Source organism: Lissotriton helveticus, chromosome 3_2 (assembly GCF_964261635.1).
Source record: "Lissotriton helveticus chromosome 3_2, aLisHel1.1, whole genome shotgun sequence".
Lineage (NCBI taxonomy): Eukaryota > Metazoa > Chordata > Amphibia > Caudata > Salamandridae > Lissotriton > Lissotriton helveticus.
Genome location: NC_136062.1, coordinates 5,413,138 through 5,438,923, shown reverse-complemented (window position 1 = coordinate 5,438,923; position 25,786 = coordinate 5,413,138). Strand labels below are relative to the sequence as shown.

The window sequence follows — 25,786 nt, the reverse complement described above, 5'->3', positions numbered from 1 at the left end:
TGCAAGCCAAACAACAGGAATGAAATCCAGACAACCAGAATACTCTGGCCAGAATCCAGTTGTGTGGCAACTCTGACGGGTGTGAGGGAAGCTGTGATGTTTTAAAAGGTAAACGAGAACCTTGCATGCTGGATTTTACAGGGACGGGAAAGAGAGAGAAAGGTTTTGGCTAGAAAATGGAATGTTCACTTGAAAAGGGTGGAACATTGCAGCTTCTTGCGTATTGGCTTTCTGCATTCGACCAACAGTGGTTGTTATGGCCACTTCAGAATGCAGCTTATCTTATGCATAAAGCAGGGTTAATTTCTGCTTGCACAAGTGGAGCCCTCTCCAGCAGAGCGAGGAATGAGGAGCAGAGTAAGGAGCAAGGAGATGAGCAGAGGGCTGTGCATCGGCTGTGAGTGTCAAGCGCTCAAAAAACGCCACCGCAGCTACATGAGGGGCAACCAGGAAGCCCTCATCCGGCATGTCCTTACCTGAGGCTTCTGGACTCTCTGTGGCGCAACGGTGCTGAGGTTTGATTAACGCGACAGGTACTGCAGGTGCTGCCGGTGCTGCCGGGCGCGGTGAGAGCCACGGTAGAAGCTGCGAGAAGTCTGTTTTACGCGGCAGGTGCCGCAGATCACTTGTTTTTCCAGTGCTGAACCCTCCACCACCGAGAGCAGAGGCTGCATGTATTAGCAGCTGACTGGCACGTTAAGGGACAAAGAAGAGCGAGGCGTCAAATAGGAGACGGCGAGCAGAGTGCGAGCTGTGTGTGACAGCTGTCTTGACCCTGTCACCAGGTAGGTCGCCCCCTCAGCCGACACATGGTCCCCCTGTGCCGCTGTCCCGCTGCCGCTACCCGCTGTGCCCTGAACTGCTTTGTTTGCCTGTGCCTGTTATTTCCTGATTACGACCTTTAATTGTGCTGCCATTGTCTGTTTTCTTTTACTGTTTTTCACTTACTGGTGCCCTTTGTGCCCTCTCCCCACCCCCTTTTTGCATTCTGTATCACCCCCCACCCGCTCCCCTCCCTCACTCTTTCCCACAGCTGCATCCCTTGCGGCCCCGCCCCTTTGGTGCCCCACTCACCGCCCGCTGCCGCCTCCCAGCTGCTTCTCCCTCCCACAGCCCCTCATATGGGGGCCGCGCGGTGGTGAAGGGAGCGCCCCTTGACCCTGTCACCAGGTAGGTTGCCCCCTCAGCCGCCACACGGTCCTCCTGTGCCGTTGTCCCGCTGCCGCTACCCGCTGTGTCCTGAACTGCTTGGTTTGACTGTGCCTGTTATTTCCAGATTGCGACCTTTAATTGTGCTGCCATTGTCTGTTTTCTTTTACTGTTTTTCGCTTACTGGTGTCCTTTGTGCCCTCTCCCCCCTGCCCCTTTTTGCCTTCTGTATCACCCCCCCACCCGCTCCCCTCCCTCGCGCTTTCCTGCCGCTGCCTCCCTTGCGCCCCCCTCCCCTGGTGCCCCATACTCCACCCCGCTCCAGCCTCCCAGCTGCTCCTCCCTCCCACAGCCCCTCATATGGAGGCCGCGCAGCTGGCGCGCCAAGGGCACGCCAAAAGCAAGCCTGTCTGCGCCCTTCCGCGCCTGGACCGCGCCCAGCGCCAGAACCCCTGGCCCCCGCCGAAACCAAGAAACCCGACGGAGATACAACACCACCACCCTCCACGCACTCAACATCGGCCAACCATCTGCCTGCTACCAAGCCACCCCGAAGTGCACCCACAGACACTTCTCCTGCCAAGTCTGCAAATTCACCCGCGTCCAAACCTGCACCCCACCGCCCGGACCAGGCAACAACAAAAACCACCTCAAGTGCATCCTGCTCAACACCCGCTCCGTTCACAAGAACGCTGTCGAACTCTGGGACCTACTCGACACAACAGCACCAGACGTCGCCTTCCTCACAGAAACCTGGATGAATGCCTCCTCAGCCCCCGACATCGCCATAGCCATCCCGGACGGCTACAAGATCACTCGAAATGACCGCGTCAACCAAACCGGAGGAGGGATCACCATCATCCACAGGAACACCATCGGCGTCACAACCAACTCAGAAGATGCCCTCACCACCGCCGAACACCTACACTTCCAGATCCACACCGAGCCCAAGAGCACCCTCAGAGGAACGCTCATCTACAGACCCCCGGGCCCACGCACACAATTCAGTGAAGCCATTGCCGACTTCATCAGCCCACACGCCCTCATCTCATCAGACTACATCCTCCTAGGGGACCTGAACTTCCACCTGGAGAACAACAACGACAACAACAGCAACACCCTGCTCGACAACCTCGCCAACCTCGGACTCAAGCAACTGGTGAACACCCCCACCCACTACGCCGGCCACAAGCTCGACCCCATCTTCTCTGCCAGCAGCCACATTGCCTTCAGCCACTCCACCGGACTACACTGGACCTACCACAGCTGCATCCACTTCACCTTTAAGAAGACCACATCCCACCTCTGCCCGCAACAGATCCCCCGCAGATGCTGGAGCAAAGTCACCACAGACCAGCTAACCACATCACTTAGCCAGAACCCACGAATCAACACTGCTGACCCCGCAGCCCGCAACCTCACTCAGTGGATCATCAACTGCGCCGATGCCCTTGCACCACTGAAGAATCCTCCAGGCAATCCCGGCAACAGGAAAACCACATGGTTCACCGACAACCTCAAAGAATGGAAGAAATCCTGCCGAACCCTCGAGAAAGTCTGGCGCCGCGAACAGACGACAGGAAACCTGACAGCCCTCAAGAACGCCACTCGCAAACACCACCAGCTGATCCGCACCACCAAAAAGACATCGCTCAAAGAGTGGCTGGACAACAACATACACAACAGCAAGGAACTCTTCAGCATCGTAAAAGAGCTCTTCAACCCCAGCGCCAGCAGCAACGACTTCACACCGTCGCAAGACCTTTGAAACTCCCTTGCCACGTTCTTTCACCGCAAGATCGCCGATATACACGACAGCAACGGTGCCCAGACTCCAACCCCAGCCCCCGAACCAACGCCCCCTACAACCACCCTCAGTGCTTGGACTCCCATCTGCACTGAAGATACCACCCACGCTATGAACACCATCCACTCCGGCTCTCCTTCCGACCCATGCCCTCACCACATCTTCAATAAAGCCGACACCATCATCGCACCCCACCTACGGAACGTCATAAACAACTCCCTCGCGTCCGCCACCTTCCCAAAGAGCTGTAAGCACGCAGAGATCACGCCCTACTGAAGAAACCCACAGCGGACCCTAAAGACCTCAAGAACTTCTGCCTCATCTCTCTTCTTCCCTTCCCTGCAAAAGTTATCGAGAAGATCGTCAATAAACAGCTGACCGCATTCCTCTTGCCAATGGCTCCTTCAACCCATCCCAGTCTGGATTTCGAGCCAACCACAGCATCGAGACCGCCCTCATCGCAGCCACCGACGACATCTGGACCCTGCGTTGACAACGGAAAAACAACCGCCCTCATCCTCCTAGACCTCCCAGCCGCCTTTGATACAGTCTGCCATCGCACCCTAATAACCCGCCTCCCCAATGCCGGGATCCAAGGTAAAGCCCTGGGCTGGATCACCTCGTTCCTCTCCGACAGAACGCAGAGAGTCCGCCTCCCTACCTTCCGATCCACGACCACCAAGATCATCTGCGGAGTACCCCAAGGCTCATCGCTCAGCCCAACCCTCTTCAATATCTACATGAGCCCCCTCGCCGCCATCGCACGCAAACGCAACCTCAACATCATCTCATACGAGGACGACACCCAGCTGATACTCTCCCTCACCAAAGACCCAGCCACCGCCAAACTCAACCTCCAGGAAGGAATGAAAAACGTCACGGAAAGGATGAAACTTAGCCGTCTGAAACTGAACCCAGACAAGACGGAGGTCCTCATCCTCGGACTATCCCCATCCGCCTGGGACGACTCCTGGTGGCACAAAGCACTGGGCACTGCACCAACACCCACTGACCACGCACGCAACCTGGGATTCATCCTGGACTCCTCTCTCACAATGACCAAGCAAGTCAACGCCATCTCATCCTCATGTTTCAACACCCTGCGCATGCTCCGTAAGATCTTCCGGGGGAGCCCTACCGGAACTAGAAAGACGGTCACCCAGGCCCTCGTCACCAGCCAACTAGACTGCGGGAACGCCCTATATGCAGGAACCACAGTTAAACATCAGAAAAAACACCAGCGCATACAGAACGCATCCGCACGACTCATCCTCAACATCCCTCACCACAGCCACATATCAGCCCACCTGAGAGACCTGCACTGGCTCCCCGTCAGCAAAAGGATAACGTTCAGGCCCCTCACTCACGAACACTAAGCGCTCCATGACATAGGCCCCGAATACCTCAACAACCGCCTCACGTTCCACACTCCAACCCGCAAACTCCGCTCCACCAGCCTCGCCCACGCCACCGTCCCACGGATCCGCAGAACCACCACCGGAGGAAGATCATTCTCCTACCTGGCGGCCAAGACGTGGAACTCCCTCCCCGCCCACCTACGACTGACCCAGGACCACCTCACCTTCAGGAAACACCTCAAGACCTGGCTCTTCGAGCAGTAGCAGCATCCCCCTCCCTTAAGCGCCTTGAGATCCTTACGGGTGAGTAGCGCGCTCTATAAATGTATTGATTGATTGATTGATTGATTGACTGTTAGTCTAGGAAAGTGCCCAGCAAGGAGATAAGAGCCCCACATCCACAGAGAGAAACTGAAGCAGTAGCAGGGGAGAAGTAGCAGTAAGCACGCCAGCCCACATGCCAGCTGATGGTGACCGGCAGCAGAGGCAGAGGTAGAGCCTATCGGTGAGAAGTTGTGAGAATGGTTCGGCACCGGCGGTGGGAGAGAGGGGATCCTGATCCGGATTTGGTAACTAACTGCCCCCCTTAGATCTCACAGAAGGGACAGAAACAGAATGATCAAACTAAAAACTTATTTCACTTATTTCTCAGACTGATTCAATTTAAACAAAACAAAAACAAACGATTCAAACACCAAGACTTGTTAAAACTTGCTAAACTGAACCCTTCCCCAAAGCTCCAAAACCACTGTCCAAGTCCGCAATTCCGGCTCATTAGGTGAAAAGCCAACACTCCGCCATGAGGTCTGGAAGGACAAGGGAAAGGGAGAAAAAAGACAAAAAATTGTTAACCAACTCCAAGAAAGAAGCGGAAAAGGGTGGCTCCCGGCATTGGTCATGCAGGAAACCAACACCCCACCAGGCTCCCCGCAGGGAGGAGTTAACCAAACAGAGCCAAGGCAAATAAACAGTGCCAAACAGTAAACGCTTGGAGGTTTATCCACGATCACTGCAATAACCCCTGTAAAGACAAGCACCAAGTCTGCCATCTGCAAAAAACAAATTGAGTCAGCTCCGCACGTTGTTCCAGAAGGTGGCCAGAAGGGTACTCCATTGGTACCATATAGACACCATTCATGCCCAACCAGCAGCGAACGGGTGCTGATCACTGATTTTTTAAAAGTTGCTACAAAAACCATCAAGACTAACCAGGATTGCATCAAATTAAATTGATGATACTACCGACACTCAAAGTGAAATCGCCACAAAGTCCCTCCGGGACAGAAGCAGCATTAAGAGCAACAAGAATGAAACAGAAGTTCTAGAAGAACTTTGGGAAACGGGACCAGTCCCCCAAAATGCAACAAACAGTGAATCCCGAGTCTCACAATTTCACACAACCAACACCCTTCTAGAAAGGGGACAAAGTCAAAAAAATAAAGTCACAGAGGCACTAATACACTACCAACCACCTGCTTCAGAATTATATCTGCAGCAGGAAAAACAACCGGCTCTTAGCCGCCACTGCAGTAATGAGGTTGTCCCAACATATGAGACGAGCTCAAACATCCTCAGCCCGTTTGGAAACATGCACACGTACACGTCTACAGACAACTTGGACCCTGTCCAAATAAACATCAAAAAGAAAGATCAATTAACAATGCCGTGTCACTCATCGGAATCAGTGCATAAAAGTGCCCAGGGTCTCTCGTTTTTCAACCAATATGATGATACGCCCCTCAAATTTAGAAATCTTGAAAATTCCCTCACGGTGCCGCAATCACAAAAAAGGGAGAAACCAAGTGAAAAATCAAGTGAGATCCCTGATTTACTGAATTTACTGTCCCTGGATTTCCAACTAACACAGAAAGAGATACAGTCTGGCCGCATTTTTTAAATACTCTGGACACCATTGGTAAAGCTATGATTTACCACGCAGACAAGTTAGACACCCAAGTGGATCTTTTAAAAAACCTTAGCCATCCATGTACAGGGCGTTGAACAAAAGTTGCAAAACTTTAATGAAATGATAACCAGGGTGCAAGACCGAGAAACAACTTATCCAATATGCCATTGCCACTGCACTCAAATAAGAGATCAATTAGCTGTAGTCCCAGGTTTAATGTCTGAACTAATGGGGATTGCCAGGGACAACTCCTCTAAGTCCAACCCACCAGTCAACAAAGTAAAGGAAATACTGAGGGAAGAGGATCAGGTTTGTTCTATCCCCATTAAGGAGCAAAATGCAAAAGTACGGGAAACCAACTTAGCACTATCACTAATGACAACAAAAAGTTGGACTTCATCCCCTACGACGTCTCAAAGGGAACCCACGACATCCTCTATAGAAGCCTATTATTAAAACTATTTAAAGCACCCCCTTCCTTGATCCATATTGACACCGGCAACTTAGAAAACATAGAGTTTAAGTATTAACCCAACCCAACCGGTCACGAAATTACCACAGCAACTTTCTTTGACAATTCCATCATTGAGCAGATCTGGCGGCAGCAGGAGTCATTTGCAAAATGGGGCATAGAAATGAAAAAGTTAGCTCCCCCTGTTATCCAAGCCCGTTACAACAACCTAATCCACCGGAGAGCATGCTGAGAGGCGCAAAAGGCCCGGAGGAATACAGCACAATAAAGAGCACAGTACAAACCAGAAGGAAAATCACCATCACCTTCGCTCACCCTGAAGCAGTTAAGGACACTGGTCATTAGCAGCCTAACATAACAAGATCCATTGACGGAATGGCATGAACAAATTCAACCAGGGCAAAGAAACCAGACAATGGTTGTAACATCTGCTCCTGGAATGTCAATGACCTAAGCACAAAATTAGAAGATCCTGATTTCATGGAATTAATTGACCAGTATGACCTTCTCTTTCAAGAGGCATGGCAGACAAACCCCTCACCAATCGCGGGATATAAAGAATATCTTAATACCGCAAAAAGATAATCGAAATAAGGAATTGCAAAAGGAAGCCTCCCCAGCTTTGTCTCGAATCACTTCTCATGGCAAGTAGATCTAGACTCAACTTGGATGTCATGCATAAAATTAGTCGCCTCACCTATCTTTAGCCTACTAATATTGAATGTCTACATCCACCCATTACTAAAACAAAAGAGATCAAGTATCGAGACTTTAACAGCAAAACTAGCCACCCTTAAACTTGCTCACCACAAACAGAAGTATCAAGCAACACAGGCACCCTGGCCATTTCCCCAATCGATCATTGCACAAAGTCACCAAAAGCAGCAGCCCCACTATCCAAGCGGGAGAGAACACATTTGAGAAAGGCCAGAAATGGGAAAAAACTAAGACAGGCACAGAATGTAACCATCATAACGAAGGAGCAAGACGCGACTCGAAGTGAAGATGATATAACATCTACAAACATTGAGGACGTTTGCCTAGAGGCCAAAAAGACCCCATCCACCAACCAGATCGCCACTTCAATAAGTCAAATTCAACCCACTAATACGATCTCCACCTCAATAAGTCAAATTCAACCCATAACAGAACATTTGCAGCCAGTAAATGTACACAGCATATTCAAGCCCATTGAAAAGGTAAATAATCAGTATCCAACAATCCAGGCCACACATCGGGATGTAATATGCCAGAAGTCACCAAAACCTGCGTAAAGGACGCCATCCTGTGCAAGGAGGGTGACTGCGAGGTCAGGAGCAACATTAAATTAATAAACAACCACTGTAAGGGAAGTGATGGAGCAACAACTGTAAAGAACTCACCCAAGTGGATCTCATTGCAAGTTTCTGAAGTAGATCTAGACTCTTGGATGTCATGCATCAAATTAGTGGCCTCACCTATCTTTAGCCTACTAATATTGAAGGTCTACATCCACCCATTACCAAAACAAAAGAGATCAAGTATCGAGACTTTAACAGCAAATCTAGCCACCCTTAAACTTGCTCACCCATGTGCCAACATCATACTGTCAGAAGATTTCAATATGAATCTATTATATGACAGCAAAGAGAACTTAATAGGTCATACTCGACCTAGCAAACGAGGTGACACACATGGTAACAGATGCGCATCCCTGCTGAAAGAACAGTCAATGTGCATACTTAACGGACGAGTCTTGCCGGGGTGTCTTCCAGCATACACCAGGGTCACGCAAAAAACAGGATCAACCATTGTTTACGCACCAACAGATCAGGATATTCTCCCTTACAGCTCAAACTTCCAAATTAAAGAAAGGACAGAAAGTGACCACTAGCCCCAAATCCTCTCTTTGCTCATAGGAACTGCAAATTTACCAACAGACAAAGCAATGTCCCTACAAACACAATTTTATAACCTGAAATGACTTGCTTGGAAAATGGAAAGTATCTGCAATCTTATGGCCACATGCACAACTCGCTTGGTGAGCTTCAAAGTCGAACCATTACTTATAAAGGCCTGGATATCTTTTACTCATGATCTAAATAAGGAATTCACAAAACAATGCATCAGCCGCAAAGCAGGAAGATAGGTGGGGGCAGCGTGGTTTACTAACAACCTAAGGAAACAAAAAAATCAACTGAATAAATACTTAAGACAACTACGAACCCAAGGTTCAGACTCTTCACAAGATATTCTTTCCTTAATATCAAAATCAAGAAAAACTCTAAAAAGAAAAACCAAGGCAGCTGAGAAAGACATTAGAGAACTTATCTGGGCAAAACTCCACCATGCCATCAAACAAAGAGACTTGAAGCTCTTCTGGGAAGTTATCAAATGGCAAGAACCGCCATTTCAACTCTGAAATAATGGAGGATACCTGAAGGGCGCATATTGAACTTACATACAATGCAATTCCACCTATTGACATCGCAAACTATGGAGTCTCAAATGCAGGAATAGTCCACGATACAGTAAAGTTAGGACTATCAGATCTCACCCCGTAGATTTTACAAGAGCAGGTCCTCAACATCATAAGAAATTTAAGGACTGAAGGCGCTCCAGGGCTAATGGGCTCCCAAATTCATTATTTCGACATGACCCCTCATTTTGGTCTGGTATCCTCACTCCGCTGTTCACACACGGTCTAGCATCAGGCACAATCCCGGACTCCTGGCGAGGAAGCTTCTTAAACCCCATATACAAATCAGGTTCACGCGCGGACCCGGCGAATTATAGAATGATGGCACTAATTGACGTTGAGGCAAAGATTTATGCTTTGAATTTGCTGGTAGATCTAGAAGATTGAGTGAGCCGTACAAATCTGATGCCAAATACGCAAACCGGATTTCGGGCTGGAATGGGTACCAACATTTCCGCGGTTACACTCCTAGCCAAACAAGCATATGCAAAATCACGCACTCTGAACGCATGCTTCATCGCTCTCAAAGCAGCTTTCGACAAAGTACCAAGAGCAAGTCGATGGGCCAAAATGCAAAATTGGAGGGCACCGACTAAACTTCTGGAGGCGATAATCAACCTCTACTCAGACACGTAGGTACAAGTAAGGATAGGAGACGGGTGCAGTATAAGAAGCAAGATTCCAACCAAAAACGGATTAAAACAGGGGTGCGTTTTGGTCCTCTGCCTATTTAACATCTACACTGCCGACCTTGAGAAAGATCTCCAACAAGTTCAAACAGACCCCCCAAAACTGGGTAACACGACAATCAACAGCCTCCAATATGCAGACAACATTGTTCTTCTATCACAAACACTGATAGGGCTGCAGCCATCAATGACCCAACTAGGAGCATATATGACCACAGCACAATTAACAATAAATCTCAAGAAAACCAAAGTGCTATGCTTCTATAAACATCGGAAAATAGAGTCAAAAGGCAAATTCATCTGGAAGCTAGATAACATACCAATATCACAGGTGAACTCATATAAATATCTTGGGTTTCAACTTGACCATTATCTTAACTTCAACCACCAGCTGGACCAAGAAAAAACGAAAGCTAAACAACTTCTCTATGCCTTTAAAACTTTAGAAAGGAAGTCAAAAGGCTGTTCAACTGGTCACCTGCTAAAGGTAATTGCAGCTAAATGTATTCTAACAATATCATACAGGTCAGAATTGATGAACACTAAAGATGCAGCCGCCTTAAATCAAGCTCAGTTGACTCTCTTTAAGAGTTTTTTCTCAATCGCCACGCATATCTCCCGGTCTCAGATTAGAGTGGGATACGGGCTTAAAAACCTGAAACCAGCCCGACAAGGAGCGATAGCCAAATATTACTGGCGGATGAGGCAAGCAGAGGAAAATACCTTAGCCCACTCTTGCAGGGCAGAAATTGAACAGTGAGCAAGGGAAAACAACTCCATTGTCACCGTATTAAAAGAATCACTCGCAGACCTACACCTCGAAGAGGTCTGGCACACAATTACCTCCTACTCTGTGTTAAAAAATGTCGCCAACATTGCAACCAAATGAATTTCTTTGTTCATGGACAAAACTGCCTTTGCAAAAAAAAGGCATGCATGGGCAGTGATTCAATCTTATCAGATGTTGAAACTACAATAATATGTGTCAGAACACTTTGCACATCACAAAAAGCACTATCTGACGATGCTAAGGTTGGGACACTTCCCCACAAAGGATTTGACCCCGAAATGGAAGTGCACATGGCCAACAAAAGAATGCCGATTTTGTGGACAGGGAGAAGAGACATTATTACACCTCCTACGCATCTGCCCCTCGCTTCTAGAAACTCGAAAAAATGTCCTTCGTTAGATCTTCAGGAAAACCCAATTAAGGACATGCAGAGCGGTTGTCACCAAATGCCTTGGAGGTTTGTCTATCCAACTGTCCTGAAAAGCCATTACGTTTTGGGAAATGGCAGCCAAAGAACTAGATAATACACAATAATCAACTTGAGTGCCTCTAATAATACAGACTGGTCTCTCCTCACCCGCTCCTGAACAATTTTCTGATTTCTCCTCAATGAAAATCCCAGCGTTTTTAAATTGTACTGGTTATATAGTTAATATTTTTTATATCAACTGTTGGTGAGGATTGAGTAATGACGGCACAATGTTTTTATTCTTTGCACTTCTTAAACCACAATTTTTAAATAATTTGTATAACGGGCTTGTAAAATCTTTTATGATTTTTAACGAAATCAAAAAAAAGTATTATTGACAGTCTGACCCTCTCCAGCATTGGAGTTATTGCGCACACCATTGTAATAGCCCATGATGGCAATCGTGAACATACACTTGCGTGTCCAGTCCTTAGGTGACTTATGGTTGTCCCACCCCGAGCAAAGTGAAGGCATGTGGCCTTTCATGTTTTATAGCTCTGCTCAGAATACTATGAATCCATATGCCTCATGCGTCTCTGCAATCTATCTTGCACAAACCAATGTTGATAAAGGCCAAAGGATCAGCAGGGTAGAGGCCTGGAAATCAAAGGCACTGACAAGGAAACAGTAGGGCTCAGTATACTGATAAACTTGGGACTTGACAGGGTGTCCCTCTTCCTACTCAGAGATTTACATTGTTGAGGATGTACTAAAGCCGAAACCCAATATTTGCTATGTCCCATATTGTACCATAGCATATTGTAATTGTCAAATGGTGTGATTGGACTACCGAGTGGCTCTCCCCAAAATCATATTCAGTTCCATGTTTTCAGGTGAATATTTGCAGAGCTCACTATAAGTATGAGGAGCTGACTCTGTACACAAAATTGAAGCTGCCTTAACATTCAGCTGCACAGTATAATCCTTTACAGGTGTCTTACCCAGCTGAACCCAAAGGCTGATAGTCACTAGCTCTTGTTTCCTCTGCAAGTGCCCTGTATTTGACGACCCACATTCACTATGAAGGAAGAGGGCCATTTAACCTGGGTGCTCTGGGTTTGCTCACAAAAGCTCAGACTATAAAGTGGCCTTTCAACAAACCAAGGATGGCCTCTCAGCCAACACCACTTTCACTATGCTTACTTTGGTGCGTTGAAATACACTATTCTGTCAGTAGATCACCGCCCCACAGTTTTGGGTGCAATACTGTTGCAGAAACAAGGATGTAGAGAATGGGTACCAGTGGTCTATGTGAGTCGAGCTCTGAACTCACTAAGCAGCGCCACACTCAGATTTTACAGAGAGGAAAGAGCAATCCACTGGGGCTTCTGCCATTTCCTTCCTTATGTGTGCAGGCACCCTCTGGTGGTAAAGACTGACCAAAAGCCCCTACTCCCCTTTTTCCAAGGTCATCATCAAAAGAAACCACGGCCCGCATGGAAAAATTGGTCCTCCAGCAGCAGGGATACATGTTTATGGTGGAATATAAGCAGTAGTCCTCAAATCCAACAGACCATCTTCCCCGGCATCCCTGTGCAGCGATTCTGCTAGAAGACTGAGAATCCCAAGAGAAAGGAATATGTCCGGTATGTGGTAGAACGGTCCTGACCAAGGCCCATGAAGCTGGACGCCATTGTAGCAGCCACACAGCAAGACAACTTCCTGCAGTTGACCTTCGCAGTAGGCAATCATGATGTCCCACTGGGATCAGAGGGTGCTTTAAATACTCTACAATATATGCCATTAGTTGGTAGTAGGTGGCAAAGGGTGCCTTCTACATGGCCACTGGCTAGTGATCCCTGACATCCTTGTGCCCAAACAATATAGCTTGCACACAGCAGTCACCTACGAATAGTAAAAACCAAGAGTCTGTTGAGACAAAAGTGTGCTTCTCTCAACTTGATGAATTGGTGGAGACAGCCATCCAAAACGTAATTCCCTGCCAGGCCACTGGAAGACTTGACCCACTTACCCCAAATATTACAGTCATGGGACATTACACACAGGAAGTTCACACCCTAATGGCCTAAACCCAACGGTGAAGTTGAAGGCTTCATGAGAACCATGAACAAAGTTATTTTTATTGCCCACCATCATAATCAGCCTATTGAGCGAGCCATGTACTCCTTTTTGCGAGATTACTGTCAAACTCCACAAACAACCACCACGGCAAGGCCCAATGAGGGAGTGAGGTGGTCACCCAGAATCTATCATCCTAGAGGAACACAGCGAACGGTAAGAGAACAAAGAAGACAACTAGTCAGGTGATGAGTGGGAACCAGGGTGTCGGGATGGGACAGACTCTCCTGTTCGACTTTTGTAGGCTGAGGTTGGGAGTGGCCATGCTCTTGCTCCCACTCCATGCAGTGAAGAAACAGTGCCCACCTCAGTGGGGCGCAGAGATCTGCAATCCCTTTGTGATCTACCCTGCACCATCCAGTTACCTTAGAGACTTTGTAGTATAGAAGTAACAGGGGACTAGTTAGTGGAGAATGCCTTTGAGCTTGTTCTACAACATCCATGTGTTTATTTGAGTTTTGTTCAAAGTTTTTTAAGTTGGGGCCGTATGTAGTGTTAAGTGAAGGGAGTGCATCATTTAAGCAGCGGTGCTCTGGGTTCACACATGTGGAGTTAGATTTTTGGTAGTACCCAAAAGTTGTGCATGGATAAGAAATAAAAGGGCCCACCAAGTTCCAGGGCAGGGTTTCTTACTGCAACCTGTGAGCCATGCCTGCTTTATTTATTGCTTCTGACTGCACCATGCCCCCATACAAGCCCTAAAAAGAAGAAAGAGGTACTCAGTGACTAAGATTTACTTAACTGCTTCAGCTAAAAAGCAATTACTACAAACTGCTTACACAACAAAAATGCAAAGGTGCATACTATATAGACCATTAATCTCCAGCAGTTATAAATTCACATAAAACTCGAATTAAACAACACAGGAACTTAGCACTTGACCCATTTTGTCTCTATAGGGAAATGTGTTGATACATAAGGGCCCGAAATCATTAGGTCATGATTGTACAGTTTTATTGCACCCGTAAGCAAGAACACTCAATGGGCCAACACATTGGGCCCGATTCACAGAATGAACTTAAGACTAAATCCTAAACTTACTACTATTTGGTATTCACAGAATGCACTTTCTACTTTCGGGATTCACAGAGTGAACTTACTACTTTCGGGATTCACAGAATAAACTTACTACTTTCGGTATTCACAGAATAGATTTAAGACTACTAACTCTAAATCCGAACTCGGGCCGGAAATTCCGGCCCGGAGGCGGAGCTTCCGACTTGGGGCGGAGCTTGCGGCCCAGAGGCGGAGCTTCCGGCCCAGAGGTGGAGCTTGCGGCTTGGAGGCGGAGCTTCCGGCTCGGAGGTGGGGATTTTAGCCATGGCTGAAATCTCCATCTCTGGGCCGCAAGCTCCGCCCCCAAGCCGGAAGCTCTGCCTCCTGGCCGGAATTTCCGGCCTGAGTTCGGACTTAGAGTTCGTAGTCTTAAATCTATTCCGTGAATACCGAAAGTAGTACGTTTATTCTGTGAATCCCGAAAGTAGTAAGTTCACTCTGTGAATCCCGAAAGTAGTAAGTGCATTCTGTGAATACCAAATAATAGTACGTTTAGGATTTAGTCTTAAGTTCATTCTGTGGATCGGGCCCACTGTTCCTAACAAGCACCACCTCAAACAACTTGAGTCTACCCAATCATTCAAAGGTAGGTAGAGCACCGCCTCTGCAGGTCATTACAAAATCTGTTTCCATACCTGGGAATTTCTCTGATATCTTAATGTATTCTGGGTGTTGTAGCCTAATTTTGCTTCCAGCAAACTAATTCAATTAACACACCAGAAATCAATGAATTGGAAGTAAAAGGTCTAGGGATGGAGGCACTGTCCATAAATACCTGGAGTGAAGGCTTTACCCTACGCAAAAGCAGATTGTGGGGTCTACAATGATTACTGGACCAATAAACTTTATTTCACAACATAAAAAAATTACCCCCACTAGGCATGGCATTTAGTCATTCAATCCTAAGATCCTGATTCAACCAAAAACATCTGTTTCCCTTCTTTCTCACTATACTGCTATTCTCAACCCCATTACTGATCGCAACCAACAACCTACTCTATCGCCAATTAGCTCCAAGAGCACACCCACCATAAGGAAAAACCAATCCCATTACAGAGGTCAGATTTAGTAACAGTTAAATTAGTCCCTCAATAACCCCCTTTCTGCTCCCCCACCACAAATAGTAGAATACAACATGATAGCCATGAGATCCTCTCATGGGCTTGTCACTCACAGTTGATTAAATATTATTGAATGTATGTTAACCTGCATCACCCTCGTCTTGATGGACTGGAGGAAGACCTTTACAGTAATGTGAATCGCCCATAAATCCAACAGATTGATGTGGAGCCAGCCCTCCACCAGAGACCAGAGTCATCTGATGTCTACTTCCACCAGATGAACCCAGGAGGGATGCGTCAGTAACTACTGTCAGTTCTTGGTGGGAAAGGGAAAGAAGCCTGGCACGGAACGATTGCATTTTAACAGCCATTACTGCAAATCGCGAGCTGTCTTTTCTGAGACCCAGATTGCATCTGTCAGATTGCCTTGATGGTTGGCTCACTGAAATAAAAATTTCCATTGCAGAGCACCCATGTGCCACCTGGGATCACTGATTAGGAGGAGACAGAAGGCTAAGGGGCGAAGAAGCCTCTGAGTCATTTGCAAAGTGATCCTCGACCAAGCCTAAAATATCAGTTTAATAGCCCAAATGTAGTGGATTTGTTGCAGTAGATGAAAGTTCCCCTTTTCTCTCCCCCATTTTTTGTGACTCTCCCACATTTACTCTTGTCAGAAAAATAAATAACTAGTTAGATTTGTTGATTCATTGAGAAGGAGCTGTTTGCACGCAATCAACATTTACTGAAAATATTTCCTACACCACTCTAATGCAGCCTAACAACTTTGTCTATTATTTAACTGATATGTGGTAGTACTCATAGCAAAATTGGCAAATCTCTACACAATGTAATCTTATATTCTTTTTTAAGCATTATTTAAAAAAACTTGAAGGCCGTCGATTGGATTACGATTACAATAAGAGGCATCTTGGTAAAGTTACACAAGAAGAAGTTAAACAAGCAGAAGGAAAATTTATGGAGTCGACGACCATTGCTAAAACGAGCATGCAAAACTTTCTAGCAAACGATGTAAGTATGTTAGCTCTGTATGTGTACATGCACCTATCCACAATTTGTGCTATGACAGACTATGCAATATGCATTTATCTTTTTATGGACCTCTTATTGAGGTGATCACAAGTTTCCCTTTCTGCGCAGTTGAATACAAGTCACATGAAATTGTCTAATAACACCTATATTAGTTAATGTTTTAGGTAGGCGAAAAATCCATATTACATTGGTTATTACAGCACTTTGTTACAATACCTTATTTATTGATACAATGTAATTGTTCTTTGCTTTTTACAGAGTATAGTGGGGTCCTCTAACCAAATGATGTCTCCTGTCCGCACTTCCCCTATGAAATTGCTTAGTTCCTTGCGTATTCATCCCAAAGGCCTTTAGCGCTTGTCCTACTCTATAGAATGACCAGGACTCATTACCCCCTCCTCAATGGTGCTCCATGCCCTGCCGGCACTTATCTGCCAGGAAAACCTGCTTCTCATGATGCAGCACTGTCCTACCTGGTACATAACACCCACTTCTTGAGGAAGTACCAGCACTAGAAGGTTTGTAGCATAGCCTTTTTAAGTCTAATTCAAGTACACGTTTTATTTATTTTATATACCTTGGAATGACGAAAGGCTGGCTCACACGCCTTTCTTAAATTCTTGCTCAAGTTTCAAGCTGAAAAGGACTAGTAGTGAACATTTTAGTGATACGATTGGCTCCTTCCTATTATTTCTTTTTTTTAAGACTAATAGTAATCATTAAAAGACAGAATTAATTATTGTGATGGAGGTGTTTAACTTTTATTCAAACAAATTATAGATCTCCTACAGGTGTCATTCTACAGAATCTAAGGATGTTATTTATGTTTTCTGCTAAATAGAAACCCTAGTCTGTCAGAGCAAGATATCCATGGCAAAGTGAACAGTGCTTTGTCAAGGTTTAAGATGAGTCCTAAACATGTATGAAGATATCTTATCAAAGAATGTAAAGGTCAGTCACAGGACAAAAACAATAAACAGGGCAAGGTGTCTCCTTATTAAATAGTCTGCGTTACGCATTCTTTTTTACACGTTGAGAGTTACATAGTGAACACAGCATATAAGATCTAAGTTAGTTTTAGTTGCTAATTTCTCGTAGGATCTATAGCCAGCCTAAACGAATAATTGCCTAGTGGTCTCCTAGTACTAGCAATCAAGCGTATATTCGTTCTATAATAATTAATTCTAATCAATATCCTAGTAGGTGTTATAATAGGAATAGGGTAGTTCCCAGTATACCATAAGTTCAATTGCCAGCATATGAGGGATCCCTCTTATTCACGAGTTGGTGCCGTGCCATCCTGGGATTGTATCCTTAAAGTTAATTTTGAAAAGAAACATTTTTGTTCTATAGGGATTTGTTTGTGGTTTTTATTTGTTGGAGAAAGACGAAAATTGTTCTGTTTTCTTATCATTAGTGTTGGAAAATGGCCCTCTCTTGAAGAGTAACACAAAACTCTTTACCTTACTTCCCCCCTTTTTCTGACCTTCTTTTTGTTGGATTCAGGGCTCTGAGCACTCTACCACTGCTAACCAGTGCATATGTCCCTTTCCCTCAAAATGGTGACATTGGTGAATACCCAATTCACATATTTTGTTTACTTGTAAGTCCATTGAATAGTGGTATACAATATACCCAGGGCCTGTAACCAAAATGCTGCCAGTGGACCTGCAGCACTGGTTGTGCCACCCACACACGTAGCCTTTCAACCCTGTCTGAGGCCTTCCATTGCAACCCCTGTGTGTGCAGTTTACTGCCACTTTGAATAGGCATTTAAAACCTCCTGCCAAGCCTTAAAATCCCCCCTTTCATTATCCATAAGTTACCCCTAAAATAGGCCCTAAGTAGCCCTAAGAGCGGGGTGTTGTGCAGGTAAATGGTAGGAAATGTACTTGTATGTTCTACATGTCCTGGTAGTGAGACAGCTACATTTGTTTACCACTATTTTGAGGTCTACTCCTCTCATTGGCTAGCATTGAAAATTGCTCAAACACTTTTACGCTATAATTTCTGATTAGAAAGGAGTAGCTACAGCATGTTTCCTATTTTTGGAATGGTAATGATGAACTCTCTTTACTGGTAAGGATGGATTTCATATTATTGTTTTAGAAATGCCACCTTTAGGAAGTGTTTGTATAAACAGTGGTTCACAAAGAAATTAATCTCTTTAGAAGTTTCACCAGCCGGGAAACAGAAGTAGTCTATGTAGAATTCTTTTACATTTAAAAAAAAAAAAACAATTATAGAGTAACAAGGTCACAGACACATATTTCATAGAAAAGACATTATTTCATTGCTTAAAGTATCCTTACTTTTTTATTGTAATTAACAAAAACTAGTGCTCATGTTTTTTAGTGATGGGAAGATGCAGTGGGATGTAATGGACGGAGTAACAAAAAGTGCATCACTTTAAAAAAAACAAATGACTGCTATCTTGATTGTTTTTTTAAGAATAAAAAGGAGTGCATTTTTGTCTGGTTGTTGACGACTTTTCAACCTCTGTTATTCTGAGGTCTTCATCATGACAGAGCAAAAGCACTATGGGGCAGATTTATGAAGGCCTTGCGCCGCCGGTGCGTCACTTTTTCCCATGTTAAAAGTGACGCACCGGCGGCGCAAGGCCTTCATAAATCTGCCCCTATAAGTCTAAGGAAAGGAATAAAACAAGGAATTATAAAGTGAAGAAACAGACCCAATATGATATTTTCACATATGCACCAACCAATTTGGTCACATGCCTCTTATATAGGGATCAAGAGCAACAGTAAATGATCAGCAATGGGAGAATTAGTTGAACCAAGATGCGGAAGGCTCGGACAGTTGCTTGCATCAAACTGAGATGGGGTATGACAGCCGTCTGTCCTCACGGCCAGCCAACCAGAGGTGAAAGACATCAGGTTCTCAATTTGGCTGTAACTCTTATATAGGGGCCAAGAGCACAACTAAATAAGCAACAATGTGCAAATTAGTTGAGCCCAGATGGGGACGGCCCGGACAGTTACTTGCATCAAAACCGGAAGGGGATGACATTCTATGTCCTCACACCCATCTGGCCTAAGGTGAAGGATACTAGTTACTCAATGTAGTTTTTATGCATCAATGTGGAAATCACATGTATTAATTTGCTGATATAGTGAGTCAAATTAAATGACAGCTGTAAAAACAAATCCCAAGACGCATGCATTTTCAGTGGTTTGGTAATCACAATGATCAATCATACGGGAGCTGGCGTCTGAGTGCTTGAGTATTCTGATTACCAGACCACTGATAATTCATGTGGCGTGGAATTCGTTACTCATCGAGTAACTGATATCCTTTGCCTCACGCCGGCTGGCCATGAGGACATAGGTTGTCATACTCTGTCCCGTTTTGTCCCTTGTGGAGTTTGAGGACAGACAGGCTAAGAGGAACCTGAGGCTGCAGGTGGCCCAAACTACAAAGGACAGAAGAGCTGAGGCTGAAAGGGCCTTAGCGACAGAAAAACCTGCCATGGAGGCTACTGCAGTTGAGAGAGCCATAGAAGAAAGACAACTCTTGCTGTTTCATGAAATGGGTCTCAAAGAGTGGGACCTGGAGGCAAAACAGCTGACAGAGTCTAGCAGAAATGGTGACATCAATACTACTGTCTCAATTGTTGAAGAAAAAGTCCACATACCCAGAGACTTGGTGCTTGACTCCAAAGAAGGGATTGACATAAACCGATGGTTTCAGGAATATGAGGTAGCTCTAGAGAAGCACAGGATCCTTGAGGAAGATTGGAGAGCTGACATATAGAACCATATTCCTGGTGATGGGAGAGATGCCCTTCTGGCCAGAGAGAAGGGTGACAAGCAAAGGTATCCCACCATGAAGGAAACTCTTGTTAAAAAGTATGGATTCACCCCAAAAGAGTGCAGGTTGAGATTCAGGGACAGACAGAAACTATCTCTCAAGTCCTATGAGTATTTTGTGGGGTACTTTTGAAAGATAGTGGATGGTTGGGTGAAAGGTAGCATTGTAAACAGTTTAGAGTGGCTGTACAATTTGATTGCCAGAGAGTACATGTTTAGTCACTGTTTTTCAGAGCAATCCCAACACCTGGTGGATTTTAAGTTCTATGACCCCAAGGAACTTGCAAAGGAGGCAGATCTCTGGGTGAGTACCAGAATGTCTGAAAAGTCATTGGGGAGTGAACCTAAGGGGATTGGCTCAGGTTCCCCTCAACAGAGGGAGAGGGGGTTCGCAGTGACCCAGACAGGTCCCAGTATAGTGGGGGGGGGGGGGAAGGATGGGTTAAATTTTCCTTCTGAGAGTGGGAGGAGAGATAGGAGTTGGCAGAGACCAAGGGTACCCTATTCCCAGCCCTAGAGCTTGGATTGCTCCCAGAGGGAGCACAAGCAAGGGGGCCTGGTCTGGTCCAGGGGATCAGCCACTGGGGAGAGTTCCACAGTGTCAGGATAGCTGGGTGGGGTGACTGCGGTAAGCATCCTATCTGTTCTGTTTTCTGGGAGTACCACTCCACAGTCGCGGGTACAAAGGCCCAGAGGTTAGTGTAGGAGTTGGAAACAATCCACAGTGGGAGGACCAGTGGGTCAGGGATTGCCATATCTGAGATCAGTGTTGCAGCAAAAAAACAATGGACAGAATGCTGAATGAATCAAACATTCACCCCCTGTCAAGATATCTGGGTTAAATCCATTGTACTTTTGTTCGCTACACCACCCTAGTTTGGACCCAGCCATGTTCAAATCAGTTTTGACCCTGTTACTCATGGGAACAGTCCAGCCCGACCTGCCAAGCCAGATTCTCCCTGCTCCAGAAACAAGCATCCTGTAACAGGTTTCAGTGTAATATCCGTCATCAGCCAGGCTATTTTGAATCCAGTGGCCCATCGAGCAAGGGATCCACGTCTGGGCATACCCTTAGAACAGTATTCCTGTGGAAGTTGTTCGAACAGTAGAAGGAAAATGTGATTCCCCGCTACTGGTGTTTGGCATGGTTCCATGTATGTAGAAAAGTTAAAAACAAAGTTTAGTTCAAATTTTGTTAAAAATGTGAACAGTCTAGCTATCAACCAGACCCTCTAGTCATCATCATCATCATCATAAAAGCTTTATTCGATCTTAAATACAAACAAAGATCATAAAAGTACAGACAATATTAACAAAAATAAAATTAATCAGAACTATATCACGTTTTTTAGATTAGTGGAAAAGCTTTCTTTTTTTTACACAGGCCCAGAGGAAGTTTGCCATTACATAGCTAATAAAAGGATTGCCACATTTTTGGAGATAGATAAGGGCCACTCTACATTGCCTAAAATTGTGCTGTTTCAAAACAGGTAATAAATATCTCACTTGTTCCTCTTTGTACAGACCACAGAATAAAATATTGTGTAAGTTGGATTGATCTGACATTCTGTCACATGGGCAAGCAGAAAGGTAGCTAATCTGCTGGATACCCAACCAACAGTGGGAACAGATTCAAACGGAATCTTACTAGTATGAATCTGTGTATTAGATTTAAAATCTCCTCTAAGTAATAATAGTCAGACCCGAGTAGGGGTACGAGACTCATATAAGTCCTGACTAATGGCGTATCTTTGTGTATCTATGTACACACATGGGCCATGCAAGCCAAACATTTTTCTTTTAAAATTGTCTTTGAGATTTTGAGACAATTGCTTGGATTTTTATACAGGTCCACCATGCCCAGTCTAGTCAGAGTCAATCTTACATAGCCCAACCATCTTACTTTGTGCACATTATCCAGCCCGAGGCAGTCCTTTATGATGTGTTGTGTTAGGGGGAGCATTTTCTTCCTCCAGATTGAGTGCCATAGCACTAAAGGGGCTGATCTTATCTGATCGCTGATTAACGGAAAGTCCAATTCTGCATGGTAGTTAAAATTGGGGCATGAGACCGGTAAGGCAATTAACCATTTCAGAAATGTATCTTCAATGGTCTACACATGAGCAATATTAGAAGTACCCCACAAGTCCACTCCATAAGTAGTCAGGGATACTGTCTTTGCCTTGTACATACTTTTTTTATAATTCTTAGAGGCTTTGAACCCTATCTTTTGGAAACTCTAATAATACCTGCCAGGCTTTTTTCCATTGCCAGCCCCCTGTTTTTAATCGTAGGTGCCCAGGTATGGTGCTTATCAAATATGACACCCAAGTAGGGAAAGGAATCAAATATCTCAAGTTTGCGACCCCCTAAGTAGAAGGATGGGATTTTACCTCGCCCTGCTTGTCTGGCTATTAAGATAAATGGTTTTAATTCATTTACCCTTAGATAAGCAAGGTATAAGATGTTAGCATATGTTGCAATGCCCTCCCCGTTCGGGCCACTAAGACCGTATCGTCTGCAAATGCAATGAAGGGCAGTGATAGTGACCCTCACTTTGGAGTGTCCTGAGCTACACCTGCCAGTGCTGCTCCAACCCATTCGTAAATAAGGAGAAAAGAAAAGGGGAGAGAAAGCACTTTTGCCTAACTCCTTGAAGAGTCTTAAAAGAACGGGTACAAGCCCAGTCCTTACCATACCCCACTGAGGCGGTAGTTTGGGAGTAGAGCTGTCTAATGAACAGGGGTATTGGAGGGTCCACCCCCATGGCCTCCATTCACTCCCACAGCCTACTATGATTTACACAGTCAAATGCGGCTGAGAGCTCCATGAAGGCCATGTAGATCGACTTACCTCTAGCCCTCATATATTTTTCAACTATAAGGCTTAAGTTCAGCACTGGTCAATGGTACCGCTGCCCCGTTGGAATCCATATTGGGTTGGGATCAGTATCTTTTTGTCATTTGCCCATTCTTCCAGCTGGTGTAGTAAAAGCCACACCCATTAACTTTGAGGTGCTGGCCAGGTGGGATATAGGCCTATAATTCCTTGGCTCGCTTTTGGCTCCCTTTTTTTGTCAACTCTTTTTATTGGCATTTTTCATTTTCAACATCTCATTGAGTGCACCATGTACATCAAGATACTTTGTCAACTGTGTCCAGTTACCAGTGCGCTGACAGTGCGATGTGCTATTAAGGCGCTACTACAATTTTACCTATATGGCAGGTGACGAAGTCTCGGGAGCCCAGACATGTCCGCAGCTTACAAGAGTCATTGCGTCCCGTGTCTGCGTGGAGAGACAAGTCGTACATGTGTAACTCAGTTGCAATTGAAACATTTGCAAGAAAACAATAACATCAAGATACGGCATTGTCGCCAGGATTCAGTACAAAACGTCCCCTCATTCCTATCCCCGAGGCCCGCCTCCCCCTCACTTTTTAAAAAAAATGTGTGTTCGTCCCTTTTCTCTGTCTTACTGACTCTCCCCACCCCCTTATCGTATGCGTGTACCTCTATTCCTGTTACACCCTCGCTACAGTGCCACAGTGGGCACCAGCCTGTGTGTCAGTGTTGTTTTTCACCACGCACCCCTCCCCTCTACTATCCACCATGTCTGCTGAGCCCCCCTCCGCCCCCCCAGTCGTGTCAGCCTCTGCCGCCTGCAGGGCGTTGAGCATGCCCTCCCAGCACTCAGCCATGGGCTCTCTGCGGAGCCCCACTGTTTCCTCTCTCCTAATGGCAGTCCACTCCGCTCGGGCCCACGACAGGAGGGACAAGATCCATGCCTGCACACTGGGGGAGTCACTTGCCTTCCATCTCTTTGTGAGGCGCCGCACCGCTACTACCATCCCCAGGTCTTGAAAGCAGGACGACGCCCTGTCCTTAGGCGACCGCTTGAAGTGATGTAAGAGAAATTCAGGCTAGTTGCAAGGGATTGTGCGGCCAGTGCATCGTGCGAGCCGGGCACCGATGTCCCTCCAATAGGTGCCACGCCCTGGGCATGCCACAGAAGGTGAAGGAGATCCGCATCCAGCTCGCCACACCGGGGGCAAGACGAATCCACCCTGTGGAAGTGTTTATCTATTGAGGCAGGGGTGAGATAGGCCCTGTGAACTATATATACTGGGATCTGGCGAAAGCGCATGTTTCTGGGGATGCGCACCGGGCTTTTAAGTACCTTCTCCCACTCTTTGTCTGCCAGCGTGCGTCCCATATCGCGCTCCCACTTTCCGCGGAGAGGGGTCAGATCTAGCTCCGTATGTATCCGTAGGGATGCGGCAAACCATTTAATTAGATGCCTGCCCCTGCCCATGACATGCAGGTATTGCATCGTCAAATGCTGCGCCGGCTCCTCCGCAATTTCGCCCAATCCAATCGCCATCCGTGCCGTGAGGGACCCATGCATGAGGAATCCCCCTGGGGGGATCCCAACCTCTGCAACCAGCGTCTCGAAGGGGATCAAGGCTCCATCCTGGTATAAATCGCCTAACGTCTGCACATCCGCCTCCTGCCACTGCTCTAGCATGTGGCGCATGAGAACACCTTCGCCCCCCAGCGAACCCTCCAGCGGCACCGCAGGTGCGTATGGGAGCACTTTCCTTGTGAGGTACAGTGCCCTGCGGAAGCATTTGTACTCCACCCCTAGCAGTAGCGGTGTGGGCCGAGCCCTAGCAGCCAACGGGTGAAACAGCGCGGTGATCCTTTCGAGGGTGTAGGGCGGCTCGCTCGTGGCGGTGTCCTCTCTCCCTCTGTCCGCTAACCAGCAAGCAATCCATTGGAGCTGCGCTGCCAGATAGTAATGCTCAAAGCAGGGGGCGGATAGACCGCTTTTGTCTGTAGGGAGGAACCATTTCCCTAGGGCCAGGCGGTGCTGGGATGCGCCCCAGATAAAGTCGCGTTGGATCCCGTTAAGTTTGGAGAAGAAAGATGCAGGCAAGAACAGAGGTAGATTCGCAAAACAGTATATAAGGCGATGGAGCATCACCATTTTGGCCAGGGCCACTCTGCCTGTGGGCGTCAGGGGGAGCGTGGACCAGAAGCCTATCTGTGCCTTGAGCGCCGTCACCGCTCTACCTAGGTTCCCGTCCATCAGGTCTGCCGGCCGCCGGTAGATCTGGTTCCCCAGATATTTAAATGTTTCCGCTCTCCACTGAACTCTCGTGCCCTGTAGGCTATACTCCGGGTCGGCAATATCACTGTTAAAGGCATAGAGGCATGACTTGCCCGCATTGACTCGGAGCCCTGAGAGATCGGCAAAGCGACTCAGTAGTGGGGCCAGCTGTTCGGGCATGTGGTTTACATCTCTGACAAAGACCAATAGATCATCGGCATATAAAGATACTTGATGAACACCGTCACCCAGTGGAATTCCATCCGCTAGGAGCTGTCTCATGGCTGTCGCTAAGGGTTCCATGGCTAGAGCAAAGAGCAGTGGTGACAGAGGGCACCCCTGCCGGGTGCCTCTGCACACCGCCACTTCCTCCTAGATGTACAGCCCCAGCCGGACGCGGACCACAGGATTCCTATACAGAAGTCCCACCATCTGCAGGAAGTTCCCTTCCAGTCGTATGCCTCCTATACTGCCAGTAGATAGCCCCACTCAAGGCAATCAA

At 46.5% G+C, this 25,786-nt stretch overlaps 1 protein-coding gene across 3 annotated transcripts in view; it reads left to right on the top strand.

Moving 5' to 3' along the window:
* SH3GL3 (SH3 domain containing GRB2 like 3, endophilin A3) overlaps positions 1-25,786 on the top strand; it is a 1,443,414-nt gene that overhangs the window by 737,943 nt on the left and 679,685 nt on the right. For 2 of the 3 annotated variants that reach the window (XM_078684579.1, XM_078684581.1), the window contains one exon: positions 16,165-16,323. The exons of the other annotated variant lie outside the window; for it this stretch is intronic. In XM_078684579.1, coding sequence (XP_078540705.1) covers positions 16,165-16,323 — 159 coding nt within the window. The remainder of the gene's footprint in view (positions 1-16,164; positions 16,324-25,786) is intronic. 3 annotated transcript variants of the gene reach the window in all.